Source organism: Loxodonta africana, chromosome 12, assembly GCF_030014295.1.
Source record: "Loxodonta africana isolate mLoxAfr1 chromosome 12, mLoxAfr1.hap2, whole genome shotgun sequence".
Taxonomy (NCBI): Eukaryota; Metazoa; Chordata; class Mammalia; order Proboscidea; family Elephantidae; genus Loxodonta; species Loxodonta africana.
Window position 1 is genome coordinate 64,037,781 of NC_087353.1, and position 19,365 is coordinate 64,057,145.

Consider the following 19,365-nt stretch of genomic DNA (forward strand, 5'->3'; position numbering starts at 1 on the left):
AAGAAGAACTCTTTGCTGAACACTCTCATAGAAAATATTAGCTCTTTTTTCCATCTTAACAAAATTAGAAATGACTTAGATGCCATACTTGCTTGCTGTTGAAGGAAGCTATCAGAAGATTAAAAAAAAAAGCTGCCATCAAGTGGACTGTGACTCATGGCGACCCCATGTGTATCACGGTAGGACTGCGCTCAATGGCTGATTTTTTTGAAGCAGATCACCAGGCTTTCCTTCCAAGGTGCCTCTGGGTGGACTGGAACCTCCAACCTTTTGATTAGCAGCTGAGCACTTAACTGTTTGCACCACCCCGGGACGGTTAGGAGATCATTTCCACCTTAATGACATTAGAAGGTCAGATGTGAGAAAATCTCCAAATGTAGGGACGTTTTTTAAATTTTGAAAAGTCTGGATCTGGCAAATACCAAAGAGAAGGAAGGAAGAGGAAAGTGGCAGTGTGCGGGAAGGGGCAGCCAGAAAAAAAAAAAACAAACTTACTTAGGGAAGAGCTGAGGAGGACAGTAGATTCTGCACAATGGTTACCAAATTTGCCTCTGGAGTCAGACCAGCGTTTGAGCCCTGCCTCTTCCATTTGCTAGCTGGATGACTTTGAACACGTTTCCTAATTTTCCCGTGACCTCACTTTTATCATATTTTAAATGGGCAAAAACCTGCCTCCCTCCTATTATTGCTGTTGGAAATTAAATGAATGCAAACCACTTAGTGCAGCTCCAGGAGTTTATTTAAGTCTTTCATCTATAATTATATTATACCAGTTACATATAGTGGGGTCCCTGGGTGGCACAAAGGGTGAAACGCTTGCTACTAACCTAAAGGTTGGTAGTTCAAGTTCACCCTAAGGTACTTTAGAAGAAAATGCCTGGTGATCTGCTTCTGAAAAATCGGTCACCGAAAACCCTATGGAGCACAGTTCTACTCTAACACACTGGGGGTTGCCGTGAGTTGGAACCAACTCAACAGCAACTGGTTTGGATTTATTATTTGTGGTATATCTTATATTGTTGTTAGATGCCATCAAGTTGATTCCAACTCATCGTGACTCCACACGTGCAAAGCAGAACTGCTCTGTAGGGTTTTCAAGGCTATCACCTTTCAGAAGCATATGGCCAGGCCTGTCTTGCGAGGCACCTCTGGGCAGGTTTGCACCTCCCACGAAGTCCAAATCTTATATTACATTTTACTGTTATATTACAGATACTATTATCAACGACACATGCGATTTAAAAGGATGGAGAACGCTCCGTGGACAGCACTCCCTGACACTCACTTGATTTTGACAAACTTCCGGCATGGCACTGTGTTCCGCACACATGTCTCGGTTAGCGGGTCTATGTCTTCCACGATGACAAAGGGTGCCTCCTCCAGGGTGACGATGCTCAGGTGGTTGTCGTCTGGCTCGCAGTCTGAGAAGGATTTGTACCTTGGCCACACGGCGTGCCTCAGGCTCAGAGTCTGGTTCTCCCACTTGCCTACCTGCAGCAAAAAGACAGATACACACCTGTGCTTTCTTGCATCACTGACATCCACAGAGGCAAGCCCCTCCCCACGAGTGGCACAGGAGAAGAAGAAACCCAGCTTTCTTAAGGGCATCTGCTTTGGTACTGAGAAAACCGGAAGGCAGAACACTGGGCAGGGGGCCCCGTGTGCCAGGTCCTTCCCCAGGCTAATTGAATATGCACCTCTGGGGGTGGGGTCTGGGCTCTGGTCCTCTTAGAGCTCCCCGGGGATTCTAATGAGCAGGCACTGCTGTCACAGAAGCAGCATGGATTTTAGAATGGTGAGGTCTGGGTTGTTTGACTCCACAACTCCGCCACTTACTAGCTGTGCAACCACTGGCAAGCTCTTATAATCACTATGAACTTCTGTTTTCTCATCAGTAAAATGGGCACAATTCCACCTACTTTAGAGGGATGTTGTGGGAACTGCACAAAAGGCGATACATGAAAGGTACTCAGCTGAGTCTGGCATGTAGTAGGGACTCCATATTGTTCTTTAGGAGCCCTGGCGGTGCGGTGGTTAAGCACTCAGCTACTGACCTAAAGGTTGGCGATTGGAACCCATCCAGCGGCTCTGCAGGAGAAAGACCTAGCGATTTGTTTCCATAAAGTTTATAGCCTAGGAAGCCCCATGGGGTAGTTCTGTCAAAGAGGGTCACTATGAGTTGGAATAGACTTGATGGTACACAACGTTTTTAAGTGTAGAGGAAAGCAAAATGAAAGGGACAAAGTTAAAAAAGTGATCAAGTAAAGGAAAAGAGAAAAGAGGAGAGAAAGGTGACCATAAAGAGTGAAAAGAAATTGAGGGCTGGGGGGAGGGACAATACAGGGGGACAGAGCAGGTGAGGAAATTAAGAGATACAGTTCTATGAATCTGCAAATGAAGGCGAAATTTTATTAATCCAGCACTGAGTGGAGACTTTTACTGCTTAGCGCACATCAGGACCTGTCAAAACAGAATCGACTGCGTTCCCTCTGAACAGCAGCTGGCGTCTTAGTGGAAGCAAATTGAAGGCTGTATGTTTTGAACCTTAATTTCATTTGACAGCTCGCTGGCACTAATCACACTGGCGCTGGGAGAGAGCAGCCCCAGCATGGCACTTTCTCCTCCCTCCCCCTGTTTCCATGCACCGCCCATGCTGAGGCTTGCCCCCACAGTCAGCGCTTTATCTGTGATACCAACCTCCAGGAACACCCCGTGTCTGAAAAGCTAAGTGCTGAGTCTAGGCTTGTCCGTGTTGATGTGACCCACTCACCTCTCCTTCTGGAACTCAAGTGTCACCAGAAATGAAGCTCAGGCTCTTAAAGAGAATTCAGGTGTGCTGGATACCAAGAAAGGTGCCCTTGGTGGCACAGTGGTTAAGCACTCGGCTGCTAACCAAATGGTTAGCAGTTCAAACCCACCAGCCACTCCATGGGAGAAAGATGTGGCAGCGTGCTTCTGTAAAGATGACCGCTTTGGAATCCCTATGAAGGCAGTTCTACTCTGTCCTATAGGGTCACTAGGAGTTGGCTTTGACTGGACAGCAATGGGTTTACGTTTGGGGGGGCACTGGGAGGGGTGAGGGGATGGGGGCAGAGAAGGCACCCAGCACCCCCTAAGATGCCCTCATCATTCAGGCTGGAAAGTTCTTGCTGGCTTTCTAGGCCCATCCCACGTAGCCCATACGAAATTGTCCGGCTTTGCTGATAGCTTCCTTTACAAGGTAGGCAGAGCAGCAGAGTAATGTGGCTGAGCACACACATCCATCTACTCATGCTGTGATGTGTAAGATGGGCTGGGGGGAATGTTGAGTCCACCAGATTCTTCATTCATTCCACATGTTTATGGAATGCCTATTATATGCTGGCCCCAGGCTGGAGACAAGGATAAGTAAGACTCCTGCCTTCCTGGAGCTGTGGTAGTACAGTGGTTAAGAGCTATAGCTGCTAACCAAAAGGTCTGCAATTCAACTCCACCAGCCGCTCCTTGGAAACCCTGTGGGACAGTTCTATTCTGTCCTATGAGGTTGCTATGAGTCGGAATCGACTCGAAGGCAATGGGTTTAGTTTTTGGTTTTCTTGGAACTATTGGTCTGCTGTGAGAAAAGGACCAAACCAGTAATAACAAATATGTAAAGAGATGAATGGATAGTCAAGCTTTTCCTTTTGGGACACGTTGTGTCAACTCTTTTCTTTCTGCTTTTTGCTTCTCTTGGAAAACTCAAACACAACCTTTAAGAAAGGCTGGAAAGTTCAGCAGATAAGAGAACGGCTTTTCTTTTAACAGAGAGATTATTATTATTTTTAGAAATCCTTTTTTATTGTGGTGAAAATATAAACAACAAAACATATGTCAACTCAACAATTTCTCCATGTACAGTTCAGTGACACTGATTACATTCTTCAAGTTGTGCAACCATTCTCACTATCCATTCCCAAATTACCACCATTAATTTTTAGTGATCATTTTAGCATCAACATTTTCATTCTTTTTAATATAAAACCAAAATTGTGACGTGTAGGCATGGCTTCATTTCCCAGATGTCTTTTCTTCTTCTTGTTTCCCCTCAGTTCAAAATTCTAGCATCTCTGAATGAAAAACAACTTCTTAGCAGCTGGGCTCCACGTGTATGAACTTCAGCACAATCCTCTTACCTCATGTGGAAGAGCCTGTCGCTTTGGGACAAGTCATCATCTGGGCCCCAGTGCTGTCAGCTGGGAAAACTGTCAAGGTTGGGTTTTGTTTTTTGTTGTTATTGATTTTATTTTAGCTTATTTTTTGTTCTTGAGAAGAGAATGCTTTTGGAGTCAAACAGAACTGGATATTCATCCTAGCTTCTGCCATCAGCTGGGAGCTCTGGGAGAGTCACTTCTTAGCCTCTTTGAGCTTCGCTTTCTCCATTGGTGGATAAAACAAAAAACCAAACCCACTACTGTCCTGTTGATTCTGACTCATAGAGACCCTGTTGGACCAGGTATAACTGCCCCACAGGGTTTCCAAGGAGTCGCTGGTGGATTCGAACTGCAGTTAGTAGCGCAGCTCTTAACTACTGCTCCATCATGTGTGGATAGGAACAGGATATGCCTCTTAGGACTGCTGTGAGGTTGGACTGAGCTAACAATGTACAGAAAGCATTGAACACAGAGTCTAGATGTAATATATAAGACAGCTGCTGTTATTTTGTTATTGTTAGCATTTAAGACGTAGCTCAAATGCTACCTTATCTGTGAAGTTATTCCTACTTCCCCTCATAAAATAAGTCTTTGCACCTACCTGTATCAAGCATTTTGATGCTGTAACAATGCCACTTTTGTGTATTTCTACATAGTCAGGAAACGTGCCAATATTGCCACAAATCCCACATGGTAAGATTATTATCCTAACTTTACATTTCAGGGAACCCAACTGCAGAGAGGTTATGTAACCAGCCCAAACTCACACAGCCAGTAAGCAGTAGAATCCAGAGTTATACCATGAGACTGTCTGAATCTAAAGGTGCTTTTCCACCATGTAGATGGTGCTTCTATTATTTAATCTGTGGTAACCATGTTATATGGAGCCCTGGTGGTACAACAGTAAGAGCTAGGCTCCTAAACTTAGCAGCTAGACCACTAAGCTAGGTTGGAAGAAACTGAGGCACAGAAAGTTTAAGTAATTTTTCCAAGTTCACATGGGTTAAGAATGGGATTTAAACCCAGGATCTATTTTTAAATCAGTGAAGAAATGAAACTATAATTTTTTGCTGGGATAAAAAGTAACTTTACAGTGGAGAAGCCTGATAAATACTACCTCAGCCAGATGATCAAGGTCAATATCAACAGTGATAAGTCATTTTGATAATAGGTACCCTTGATATGATGTGATGAGAATGGTGCTTTGCTGTGTGGTCCTTCTCTCAAAAACCCATAACCCCAATTTAATTGTGAGAAAAAAAAATCAGACAAATCCCAATTGAGAGGTATTCTACAAAATATCTGACCAGTACCCCTCAACACTGTCAAGGCTACCAAAAACAAGGAAAGTGTGAGAAACAAACAAGAGGAGCCTTAGGAGACATGACAACTAAATGTAGATGAAATACCAGGATGGAATAGAAGCAGGGGATTAGGTAAACTGAGGAAACCTGAATAAAGTATGGACTTTAGCTTAATTGTGACAAGGACATCATGTTTGGTAAAGCAGAGGGTCACTGAAAATGGGGGAAACCCTCAATGACATGGATTGACACAAGAGCCATAAGAATGGACTCAAACATGCCAACAATCACAGAGATGGTGCAGGACCAGCCAACGTTTTCTTCTGTTATACATAAGGTTGTCATGAGTCAGAGCTGATCCAACGGCAACTAACAACAGCAATTGTGACAAATATACATACTCATGTAAGATGTTAATAATAGAAGAAAATGAGTGTGGGGTATATGAGAACTCCATGTACTGCCTTTGCAACTATTGTATAAATCTAAAAATATTCTAAAACTTTTTTAAAGTTTATTTTTAAAAAGTTTCTTTTCTGAATTCAAAAGAGATCATCTTTAAAAATAACACTCTCAGAGAGGCAGGCTAGGAGAGTTACTAAGAGTGTGAACTCTGGAGCCAGCCCACTTGGCTTCACCACATATCAGCCCACCTACTGTGCCACTTATCAGCTGTGCCACTAGGGTAAGTTGCTTCATGGCTTCTTGCCTCAGTTTTCTCATCTGAAAAATGTGGATGATGATAGTGGTATGTCTCAAGATCGTTGAGAGACTAAATTAGTTAATATATCTTAAGCACACAGAAGAATAGCCAGTACAGGGTAAGGTCTATGTGTTGTTTAAATCAATGAAAAAAGCTTTAAAAGAGTAGTACATATTACCTCATGTTTTAACTCCCTAAGAGCATTTCTTGATACTAACTTTAGTTTGATGTGGGCAGTTTTTTCCCACTTCAGCGATTTTTAGCTACAAATCATGCATTTCTCCACATTTTCCCCAGAAGTTCTGTAAATAGTCTTCTGCTGTTTTTGCCTGCCCATCATCCACTCCCCGTTTTTTTGGTCACATCATATTGGTTTTCCTTTAGAAGGCATCATTACCTCTACCTTCAAGAATAGGCACCTGTCCTTTGGTGAATCAGTACATTCTGTTTCCCTAGCCACAGTGATTGGCTCAGGAATAGGCACGTGACCCAAGCTAAACCAATGGAAGTTTTCCTTGGGACTTCCGATGAGACTATTAGGAGGGGTGGAACCCTGGTGGCATGGTGGTTAAGAGTTCAGCTGCTAACAAAAAGGTTGGCAGTGGATTCGCTCCTTGGAAACTGTATGGGGCAGTTTTACTCTGTCCTATAGGGTTGCTATGAGTTGGAATCGACTTGATGACAACTTTTTTTTTTTAAGGAGCGGAAGGTGGCCATGACAGAAGCAGCTATCTGAGAATGAGTACAGAGCTAGGAAATAGGGGGTGGAGTGAGATAAAATCCTGAGAGCATTGCTGGATCTTTTATAATGATAAAAGTTGACAGCCCTGGATACTTATTATGTATCAGGCACTATCCTTAGCACTGTTTTAATCCTCAGAAACACCCTATGCACAAGAAAAAGAAGTGGGCAGAGGATTTCTAACTCTATCATGATTTTTTTGTACTTAAAAGCCATCCCAAACTTACCCAAATAGGCTGTGTGGGAAGAGGGGGAAAAAAAAAAAAACCTTTACCTCTAAAATAAACTGAATTTTGGTGATAAACCATTGAGTGTTTTCAGCAAGTATACTGAAGTTTCGGGGACAAAGAAAAAATAATTGACCTCCGATGGAGAAAAGTGATTTTGCTAAAAGAAATATTAAAGGAGGAAATTAACTTTGTCATGATTTTTTATCCATTCTTATTAATAAAAATTTGAATATCATGCTTTTAGAAAGCTAATTGCTCTTCAGCTCCTCGAAAACATTTTGTGAAAGGGCAGTGATTGCTTATCAAAATGTTCAGCTAATATATTCTCTGAGCAGAGATAATTTCATCCTCAGAAACTGTCGGTCTCAAGTTAATATCCAACTCTTCGTGCCTGCAAAAATGCAGAGGGCTGCCACAAAGGCTGCAAAAGGCGGGGAGAAAGTAGGTTAATAGATTGTGTGGCTCACCTTTCAGAGGGGTATGAGTGTTTAATCTTATTGATCTACTTATGAGATGCTTACAGAAGACAATTGAAATCACCTCATTACTGGTTTCCTGAGCTCCAAAGCCACTCCCTAAAAACATATATCTAAACACTAAGTCATAGATCTGCTGTTGCTGTGTGCCATTGAGTGGATTCCAACTCACAGTGACCTTATAGGATAGAGTAGAACTGCCCCAGAGGGTTTCCAAGGCTATAATCTTTACACAGGAGCAGATCGTCAGGGCTTTTCTCTCACGGAGCCATTGGTGGGTTCAAACCACTGACTTTTCAGTTAGCAGTTGAGAGCTTAACGATTGTGCCACCAGGGCTCCTTTGTCATAGACATACTCTTGCTCAGATCCTTCTATCACTCATCCAGCCCATGGAACCAAATCCGGACTTTACATAAAAGGCATCTCCACAATATAGCTCCAAACAATCTCACTACACATACATTCTCCCTCGCTCTGTCCCTTCTCACATCTTATATAGACTCTCACACCAGAACACAAACACACATACATATGCCTTCACATACGTGTACACTAACACCTACACACACTCACAACTAGACATGCGCGCCCACCTATACACATATGGAGACTCACACATACAAGACACATCTGCATATGGTCTCACAGTAAAGCACACATAGTTGTACACACACACACTCACATCTACATACACAACTAAACATGTACACACCTACATACATGTACACTCACACATACACCTACATACATCCGTACTCATACCTACACACATGTACACTCGTACCTACCCAAACTAACAATATACACATATATACACTCACACTTACACACACCCCTATACACATTCTCACACCAACACATACACACAACTACACACTCACACATATCTCACACAGGTACTCTCACACCTCTACACACGCAAGCACATGCATACATACACATGCGTGCACACGCAAACACAATCACACACATTATATACTAACATATAATGACGGATACAGTTTGCATGGAACGCACCTTGAAGGATCCCATTTCCCTGCCTGTGCCTACACCATTTCTTCTACCTAGAATCCCTCTCCTCATCAACGCCACCTACTGAAATCCCACCCACTCTCCCCAAGCCCAGCTCCATGCCACTCTTCCAATGAAGCCCAATTCTCCAGCTGGGATTCATGTTTGCATTGTCTCGGCCTTCATCCAGCACATTCTCTCTTCCCCTTTAATTCTCTCACGTGGTCACTCATGAACTCAACAACACGCGCTGAGTGTTTTCCACTGTTCCGGGCACTGTGGCAGGTGCAGGGGCTACAGCGGTGGGCAATCCAGGCAGTCCCTATCCTCAGAATGTCTAGTACAGTTAGAGAGAAGAAGACGAAGCTCAATAGCAATAACATGAGATAAATGCTTGGTTGGAGGCAAGCACAGGGCGCAGAGAAGCAAACATTTAATCACTCTGGAAGGGAATCAAAAGATGCTTCCTGCAGGAAGTGGCTTCCAAACAGGAGCTGGATTCTGAGACTTAGTGTGTGTCATACTAAGGGGTTCTAACTTTATTCTAAGGGCAGCTGAAGTGTGCAGGGGGCAGAAGTGAGAATTTTTGAAGACTTTAATCAGCAAAATGGTAAGATCAGTCTGATGTATTCAAATGCTCCTTTCCAATGGAAAGGGTTTGTGGTTAAAGGCTTCCGAAAAGAAAGTGCTAAGTTAGGAGGGAGCTGCATTATTCTGGATGAAAGAGGTCGGTAGCCTGACAAGAGGGCCATGGTAGTGAGGCTGGCATGAACTCCAGCGATCGCTAAATGGTAGAATCAATCGGACTTAGAGACTGCCTGTGTGTGTGGTGGGGTGAGGGCCCAGTGTGCCTTGAATCATCATCTGTATAATTCACAACCACACGCCCCATGTTGAATGGAGTTTGGCACTATCCAGAAGTCAGTTCAATAAATGTTTGCTGAAAACTGAACCCAATTTTGACTGCGGCATACCACCCATTTCTACTTAGAATTCAAAGTTGAGAGAAGAAAGCTGCCTGTTGACCTGGCTTCTCACCTCAGAGACAAGGCAGTAGGGATTCTGAAATTAAAAATTAGAGAGTAAATTTATTAAAACCACCAACAGAAGCTGAATTCACGCTGCCCATGGTCCAGCTTGATGGGCCACGGCCAGCACACTGGGTTACTTCATAACCAAGGGGGACACAGGCGTTAAAACAAACCTCCACATGTGCGAAACATAGGCAAACATTTCACTCTGAATAATAAGCGGTGATTTACTCCCAAGCTGGAGAAAATATGAGTAATTAACTCTTCAGGACGATGAGTTTAAGGAGAAAAACAAAGCAAATGGGAGGTAAATTTCTCTTCACCTGCAATATAAAGTCTTGCAAAGGATATGAGATAAATGGCCGTGAAGGAAATTTAAAATGATTTAATGTCCATATTTAGCATAAATTGCATCATTGATTAGCATCACTTCCATGGCTCTGCATGCAACTCCAATGCACAAATAAGCTGATAGCAGGTTTACACACAAGTAATTATGTGTCTCGGGCTGCTGCTGAGAACCTGAAGCAGATGACAATTAGCTTGATCTGGAAGGTACAGCAAAAACGTCTGAGGCACTGCCTGCCATGGCTTGGTATTAAGTTGAAATGTGCTTTATATGGAGAAGTTCACCGTTGAGGGCAATGATTTTTTTTTAAAATCAATAAAACAAAAATCCAGTTGCCACGGAGTCAATTCCAACTTACAGCAAGCACGTGTGTCAGAGCAGAACCGCCTTCCACAGCATTTTCAGTGGCTGTGATCCTTCGCAGGTGGATCATCAGGCCTTTCTTCTGGGGCACTGCTGGGTGGATTCGAACCTCTAACCTTTCAGTTAGTATCCAAGCACTTAACCATTTGTACCGCCCAGGGACTCCTTTTAAGCCAATATCTGATCTAAAGTTCATTCAAGACGGTAGAGTCTGCTGAGATCCGGAGCAGAATCACCTTGGAACCCAGCTTTGCTCTGTATGGTACGTACTGTGAAGCTTCTACAAAGAAACTGCTGAAAAGCAGGGACAGTCAAACCTACTCTGACCTCGATGACATGGGGCCTCAAAGTGAAACTAAGAACTGTTCTTCAGACATGTAGGCAAAATGCTTGCTTCCTTGGGATGCACTATAGTAAATGCAATACGCCCACTCCTCACTTATCGACATGGTTAGGCTCCAAAGACCAGGTTGTTGTGAGAAGATCAGCATTATGCGAAATGGAGGATGAGCAAATCACACCACAAAATGGAGGATGATGACATCATACATAATTGCCAAATTACATCACATAACTGCCAAACTACTGAGAATCATGGCCCAGCCAAGTTGCCACGTAACCTTAACCATCACATCCGGTATTGCTCTTATCTCACACCTTGGCACTCACTACTGCCAGATGTACGTCATTAATGTGCAAAACAGTCGGACAGTAGATTTTTTACTAATGTCGTAAATGTGAAAGGCTGGATAACGAGATAGTAGATAGATGAGGAATGGGTGTAATTGAAGGTGTTGCGGTTATGAAACTTGAGCGTGAATCAGAACCTCCCCTTGGTTCTTGGCTGATTAAGAAGGCAGACTCCTGGACCTCTGGAGTGTCTGAATCAGCAGGTCAGAATGAAGCCTGGGAACCTGACTTTTCTACCAGGATTCTAGATAACTCTGCTACAGGTAGTCTAAAGGCTACATTCTGAGAAGCACCTAGAGTGTCACAGCTGTGGCTACCAGAATGATTAAATACAGCACACGAAAAAGATGGAAATCTTTCTTCTTGGGTTACTTATGTAACCAGTAGCAATCGCTGGCAGATCTAAATGAGTTCAATCAGCTATTAGAGCCTTAATTAAATTCCTCTCAGTTGAAGTTTCAGAATTGCCTAATTGTTACACAGCTCACATTGGAGCAGTTGATTTTTTTTCCCCCAATAATAACTGCTCTCAGGAGAACCTAGTATCTTTACGGAGAACAGTGTCAACAGTCTTAGAACTCAGCACTGATCTGGTAATTCATGAAAACGTGTTTTGAGCATTTTTATTTCCACGAACAACCCCCATTTTTAACTCTATTCTCCTCTTGAGGCTCGGCCAACAGCAGAAGGGCCTAATCCTGTTCAACCTCAAATTTAAAAACAAAGGTTTTTGGAACAATGGGCTGCCATTTTTTTCATGGTTTGTTTATAATCTTTAGTTTGTCACAGTTCCTCTGCTCCCAGGTCCCTTGGGAAGGAGAGAAGTTCTATTTCTTTGGTTTGCTTTTAATTCTTTGTGTGCCTTTAAAGTAATGTGTCCCTGTAATTAGCTAACCAGTTAATAGTGTTTTCTCTCTCTTCTTTGGGTCGATCTTAGAATGATATAAAATCAGGGACTTGAAAAACCAGTAAAAACTACAAATGAGCTCTCTTGTAATCACTAATTTTTTGAGCAGGCTCCTGGGAGTCTCTCATTGTGTAACTTCTGTATCAGTCATCCTTCATGGGCTGTAATAATAATTAGTAAATAATTAAGAAGTATAATTACTGGCATTTATTGAGGTTCTAAGAGTACCCCAGCATGCATTTGCTCATTTCACCCTGACAACTCTATAAGGAAAAGCATTACCCCGTTTTACAGATGAGGAAACGGAGAGCTTAAGTGACTTGTCTAAAATCAAACAGCTAGCAAGAGGACTTGGAATCTGAGCTCAGGCCATCTGACTTCTGAGCCTGGGGACATTACCACTACTCAGTACTCCCATGAGTACCATCATATTTGCTTTGAGAAATATTAAGGCAAGCACAAGCAGCTCACTGTGTTGAGCAACTATTATACAGATCAATCAGAAAGAAAATAATTAGCACCCTACAGCAGAAAGGATGGTGTCCTAGGTAGTTGGAACACTTGAGTTCTCGCTCCTAATACATATTGCTCTTCCCCTTTGCTGCTGTTCGCCTCCGAATCATGGCAACCCCATGAGCAACAGGATCGTTGTGATCCATGGGGTTCTCGTTGGCTGATTTTCAGAAGTAGATCACCAGGCCTTTCTTCAGTGTGTTCTCTGTACTAACATGTTAGTAAGAATGTGTTTATAGAAGAATTGTTGCTTGCTGCTGTCAAAATGGCACCGACTCATGGTGATCCCATGCACAATGGAACAAAACACTGCCCATTGCTGGGCCATCCCTGTGGCTGCTTACAAATAGAACGGTTGTGATCCATAGGGTTTTCACTGGATGATTTTCAGAAGTAGATCTCCAGGCCTTTCTTCCTAGTCTGTCTTAGTCTGGAAGCTTTGCTGAAACCTGACCGGCACCGTAGCAACACGCAAGCCTCCACTGACGGATGGGTGGTGGCTCTGCATGAGGTGCGCTGGCCGGGAATTGAACCCACATCTCCTGCACGGAAGGCGAGAATTCTACCACTGAACCACCATTGCCCTCTTTCCTCTTTGGGAGGGGGTATTATTTTCCTTCTCTATCACAGGAGGGCTGAGATCAGCCAAAGGTTGTATTGTAGCTCTCTTTCATGTAGGACATTTTTATATCCCAGTTTTCCTGTGAACTGACTCTGCTAAGGTCCTTGGATTCTACCATGGAAAACGTGTCTAACAGCTGAGGGGCATGAGATCCTCCCTCCCAGGCTTGAGGGTGAATTCCGCTGCTACTAACACGAACATCCAAAAGGCAATTAGAATAATACATCAGGAGGAAAAATCAACCGCTCAAATGTGAACTGTGTGACAATTAGGTAATTTGGGGATTTCAACCAAGAGGAATGTAATTAAAGCTCTAACAGCTGATTAGACTTCTTCTTCGCCTCCATGGTCATCTCCATCCATTATGTACGGGGCACTCCGAAGGGAGGTTTCCATCTGTGTATCACGTTGTACTTGAGATGCTGGCAGCCGAGATGACATGATGCTGTTGATGTGGCTGCCTCGGTTATTTTGGAAACCCGGACATGAACTTGGCTGAACGCCTTATAGGGCTGCTGTCTGGGAGAAGAAAACCATAAGACATGTAGGTCTGCAAAAGAGTTCAGGAGGAGACGTGAAGGAAAATGGGACAATCACAGAAACTGGAACGGGAGGCAGGGATAAACACATAGTATTGGATGAGGACTTGGCCTAAGGTCTGTCCTCTATAACAGCAATCGTGGTAACTATTACTATTTTCTACAGCTTCACAAAGACAATTTAAAAATGAGGGAAAGGTTTGCTTTTGACCTGCTTGTGTACCTTTTTCTGGGTAAATTTCAGAGATCAGTGTGGCTTCCACTTCTAAGAAAATGAAATGCCACTTGCAATCTGGCAGAGTAAATAGCCTTCTGGGGAGCATTTACCTGAACGATATTTAGCAGCTTTTGTCCCTTTAGCAGGGTTGCCAACGAGAGTTAGGGCACTGTCGAGAGAGATACTCCGATGCTGGGCTGATAGCTGAGAGGGCCTCTCAACTGTTGGGATTATCAATTCATACTGAAAACCCGTAAAAAAACAAACCTGTTGTCCTCTTGTCAATTCCGAATCATAGCCACCGTATAAGACAGAGTACAACTGCCCCATAGGTTTCCCAAGGCTGTGATCTTTACGGAAGAAGACTGCCACATCTTTCTCCTGCAGAGAGGCTGGTGGGTTCAAACTGCTGACCTTTCAGTTAGCAGCTAAGCACTTAACCACTGCACCACCAGGGCTCCTCAATTCACTCTTACCAGCTCGGAAATAATGATAAGGTTGAGCATGCACGTGGGTTCTGCCTCTTCTTACTCCTTAGCAGCTATATTTTTTGTAATGAAAACCTTGAAAAGCGGCAAAATTCCTGGCTGAGCGTGTAACAGTTTATAAAAGGAGATAAGTCCAGGTAATTAAATTGCAGAGAAAGGAAGCGGGAGGCTTCAATGCATCAAGCTTGACTCAAGGGATGTCACCAGCCAGACACTGATGGATTTCCTCACTCAGCATTATGTAAAAAGCCCAATTCCATTTGGACCTTGGCCCTGAACAAAGTTAACCTCATTGCCAGTGTCTGCAGAGTTTTAAAATAAGGTTACAGGACCTGGGGGGTATTAATCGGTTGAAAGCATTTCATCCCCTCGCCCATGAAAAGTTACTGGGGTATGAAAGTTGACGTGTTGGAACTTGGTGTCAGGTCTCTGACGGGCATTAGTTCTTTTGTATCTGGGGCAAAACAATAAATTTAAATGTTTAGATGGACGACTTCCACCTTCCAAATGAAAGGGCGAGCCAAAGATTGGTGCCTGAGGCCCTGCTGGTTATTGTGAAGGTGCCAACCAAAGCCCTCGTGCATGGGTGCATGCCATCCCTGTGATGAAATGCACAGTGATCAGAGTTTCAATCCTACTTAGACAAGGTGCTCTTTTGACAATCGTTGTGCTTTGCTCAGCTCTGGCCCCAAACCACTTTGCTTTTTAGCTCCGGGCTTGTCTGAGCCCTAAAGTATTCCAGTGAGAGGATCCTTTGAAATATACTAAAGCCAACAAAAATTCAATGGCGAGGAAACAGTAATAAGCTTAAGCACAGCTTTGCCCACTGTTAAAAACAGGATCATTAGAAGGTAGTGGGGGAGAGGAGGAAGCCCACAGGATGGGCTAGATGAGACTTGCTATTTGAGCCTAAGCAACCCTTTGCTGTCAATACAATTTCGCCTAAACCAATTATCCTCATCTTGGGTGTTAATCAACAATTCCAGAGCCCTGTGGAGTTACTAGGAAGAAATGAGAGTCTCGGTGACCAAGCAGGCAGACATTCAGTATTGCTTTTCCTGCTGAATTACACAGGCAAACTCAGCAGTTTGGAAGAACCCTAGACTTGGAGTCAGAAGACCCAAGTTCAAGTATGCTGATCAGGCACTGTGTCAAAGTAGTTAAGTCAAAACTTTTCAGATTCACACAAGTTGTAGTTGATGGTTGAATCCCAGATTGCTGATTACTCTGTTACAACTAATTAGCAAAGCTTTCTACAGGCTCACAACTACTTAGGGTTGGATCCATTGGTTCATTCGTTCACTTACAAGTGTTTATTGAGTGACTATAATGTGTCATAAACCAGTCCAGCACTGGTGATACAGCAGGGAATAGACACTAAGTGGGGTGAGGCAGGGTCTGTAAGCTATGGCCCATGGGCCAATTCTTCTTGTACAGTCCATGAGCTAAGAATGGGTTTTACATTTTTAAATGGCTGGAAAAAAAAAAGCAAAAGAATAACATTTTATGACTTGTGAAGATTATATGAAATTTGAATTTTGGTGTCCGTAAATCAAGTTTCATTGGAACACTGCCATGCTCATTTACTTATATACTGTCTATGGTTGCTTTCGCTCTAAAATGGCAAAGTTGAATACTTGCCCTAGAGATAGTATGGCCCACAAAGCCTAAAATATTTACTATCTAGCCATTTACATAAGGAGTCTGGGTGATGCAACAGTTAAGTGCTTGGCTATTAACTGCACAGTTGGCAGTTCAAACCCACCCAGTGGCTCCATGGAAGAAAGACCTAGCAATCTGCTTTCATAAAAATTACAGCCTAGAAAACCCTATGGGGCAGTTTTACTCTGTCACATGGGGTTGTTATGAGTCGAAAATGGACTTGATGGCACCCAACAAAAGTAACAGCTTTTTACATAAAAAGTTTGCCACCCTCTGCTCTAAGTCCCTGTCTGTAAAGAGTTCATCCACCAGTAGGCAAGATAAAATAAAATGTACTTGGAATTAACTATTAAACAAAATAGAAAATGCAAGTGCCAAAGCGGAAAGGTGTAAATAAAATGTGGGGGTGGAGGACATCAGAAGCTGGAGAACAGATTTGGTGAGAGAGGAAAGGAATTATGAAAGGGTGGCGATTGATTGAGGAATGCTGTAGAGGACGCGAAAGATTTGGAAAGGCAGAACAGGGAGAAGGGACTTCTAGGCTGAGTGAACAATGTGGGCAAAAGCATAGAAGTTGAGCCTAAAGGACATATTTCTGTCCTAGGGAAGTTGCCCAAATTGGATGAAACATATAATACACAACGTGGAGGAAAGAGAAAGAGAAAAAAAGGAGTATGTTGTGACAAGGTTACAGAAGGCCATGGATGTAGGGCTGAAATGCTTATGTGCACATTGGGATTTAGTTACATTTTCATTCCATTGGCAACTAACCACGGGATCCCTTAATGATTTTCCTAACACCTGGGAATAATATTAGCTGTTCCATCCATCTATGGCTGGTATTGATCATCTCTCACGTATTGGGGAATAGTCCTACTTTCAAATAGTTGACATCGCTGCCTTCATAAATCCAATCATTCATGTCAGACTATTTGGATAGACTTAGAGGTCAGCTTTCTGACCTTCTCTCCAATGACCACCTCGCCATTTCCATGGGGGAAATTCACTTAGAACCGCTTGAGTTCAATGGTTTTAAATGTGGACAATCCACAGTGCTTCCACTCAGCTACTGTCGTGCCTCTTCTCTAATGTCATTTCAGCCACTGGTGTCTGGGCCTCCCTATCTTTTCCCAATCGATCTACTCACTCATGCCTCCACTTCCTCCATGTTCCAACCTAGGCTTCTTCACTTATCACATAAGCTATTTTTTCCCCATGCCCATAATTATCCTGCCCCCTTGTTCTCCTGTCACATCCACCTGGCACTACCCCTCCCCCAACACTGAGCCAATCCAGCTGCTTCCTCACCTGTGAACCACCAAATACACGTGGAGAACATCATACAATCATGTAGATTAATGTTATTTAGAATTTATGGTCCCTCTCTTTGGTCCGATTTCCTTCTCTCTTTTCCTAATTGGCTCTCTCCCATTCCATAGAAACTATTTCAGACCCTCACACCTGCCCACAAGATTGTAACTTTGCCAGCACCATCCTCACTTCCAGCTGATGAATTTGTCTATTTCATGGAGACTATGAACAACTCTCTGATGTCAGATGGATCTTGGCTGAAAGCAGAGAATACCAGAAAGATGTTTACTGGTGTTTTATTGACTATACAAAGGCATTAAACTGTGTGGCTCAAAATAAATTGTGGATAACATCATGAAGAATGGGAATTCCAGAACGCTTAATTGTGCTCACGCAGAACCTGTACATACACCAAGAGGCAGTCATTGGAACAGAACAAGGGGAAAGTACTTGGTTTAAAATCAGGAAAGGTGTATGTGAGGGCTGTGTCCTTTTACCATACTTATTCAATCTGTATGCAGAGCAAATAATCCAAGGAGCTGGAGCATAGGAAGAAGAACGGGGCATCAGAATTAGAGGAAGACTCATTAACAACTTATGTTATGTAGATGACACAACCTTGCTTGATGAAAGCAAAGAGGACTTAAAGCACTTATTGAAGAAAATCGAAGACTACAGCCTTCATTATGGATTACACCTTGACATAAAGAAAACAAAATTCCTCACAACTGGACCAATAAGCAACATCATGATAAGCAGAAAATACTGATGTTGCCAAGGATTTAATTTTACTTGGATCCACAGTCAACGCCCATGAAAGTTGTTGCTGTTTTTGTTCGGTGCCATCAAGTCGGTTCCAACTCATAGCGACCCTATGCACTACAGAACGAAACACTGCCCGGTCCTGCGCCATCCCTACAATCGTTGTTATGCTTGAGCTCATTGTTGCAGCCACTGTGTTAATCCACCTCGCTGAGGGTCTTCCTCTTTTCTGCTGACCCTGTACTCTGCCAAGCATGATGTCCTTCTCCAGGGATTGATCCCTCCTGACAACATGTCCAAAGTATGTAAGACGTAGTCTCGCCATCCTTGCCTCTAAGGAGCATTCTGGCTGCACTTCTTCCAAGATAGATTTGGTCATTCTTTTGGCAGTCCATGGTATATTCAATATTCTTTGCCAACACCACAATTCAAAGGCATCAATTCTTCTTCAGTCTTCCTTATCCATGAAAGTAACAGGCAAGAAATCAAACAGCATATTGCATTGGGTAAACCGACTGCAAAAGACCTCTTTAAAGTGTTAAAAAGCAAAGATGTCACTTTGAGGACTAAGGTGGGCCTGACCCAAGCCATGGTATTTTCAATCACCTCACATGCATGCAAAAGTTAGATGATGAATAAGGAAAACTGAAGAAGAATTGATGTCTTTCAATTATGGTGCTGGCAGAGAATACTGAATATTCCATGGACTGCCAGAATGAAGAACTAATCTGTCTTGGAAGAAGTTCAGCCAGAATGCTTCTTAGAAGGAAAGATGGGGAGACTTCATCTCACATACTTTGGACATGTTATCAGGAGGGATCAGTCCCTGGAGAAGGACATCATGCTTGTTAAAGTAAAGGGTCAGCAAAAAAGAGGAAGACCCTCAACAAGATGGATTGATGCAGTGGCTGCAACAATAAGCTGAAAAATAGCAATGACTGTGAGGATGGTGCAGGACCAGGCAGTGTTTCCTTCTGTTGTACACAGGATTACTATGAGTCAGAACCAACTAGACAGCACCTATTAATAAATAACAATGGGCAACCCATGAGTCCTGGGGTGGTGCAATCAGCACACTCAGCTGCTAGGTGAAAGGTTTGAGGTTCAAGTCCACTCTGAGTCTCCTCGAAAGAAAGGCCTGAAGATCTACGTTCAAAAAGATCAGCCATTGAAAACCCTGTGGAGCACAGTTCTCCTCTGACACACCTAGGATCGCCATGAGTTGGAGTTGACTCAAGGTCAACTGGTTTTTGGGTCATTAAAGAGGAGTTGGTG

At 43.2% G+C, this 19,365-nt stretch overlaps 1 protein-coding gene across 1 annotated transcript in view; it reads right to left on the reverse strand.

Moving 5' to 3' along the window:
- Nucleotides 1-1,281: 1,281 nt before the first annotated feature.
- GRIN2A (glutamate ionotropic receptor NMDA type subunit 2A) overlaps nt 1,282-19,365 on the reverse strand; it is a 394,439-nt gene continuing 376,355 nt past the window's right edge. Inside the window, exon 4 of the mRNA XM_023557279.2 lies at nt 1,282-1,491. Within this exon, the coding sequence (XP_023413047.2) occupies nt 1,282-1,491 (210 nt within the window). The remainder of the gene's footprint in view (nt 1,492-19,365) is intronic.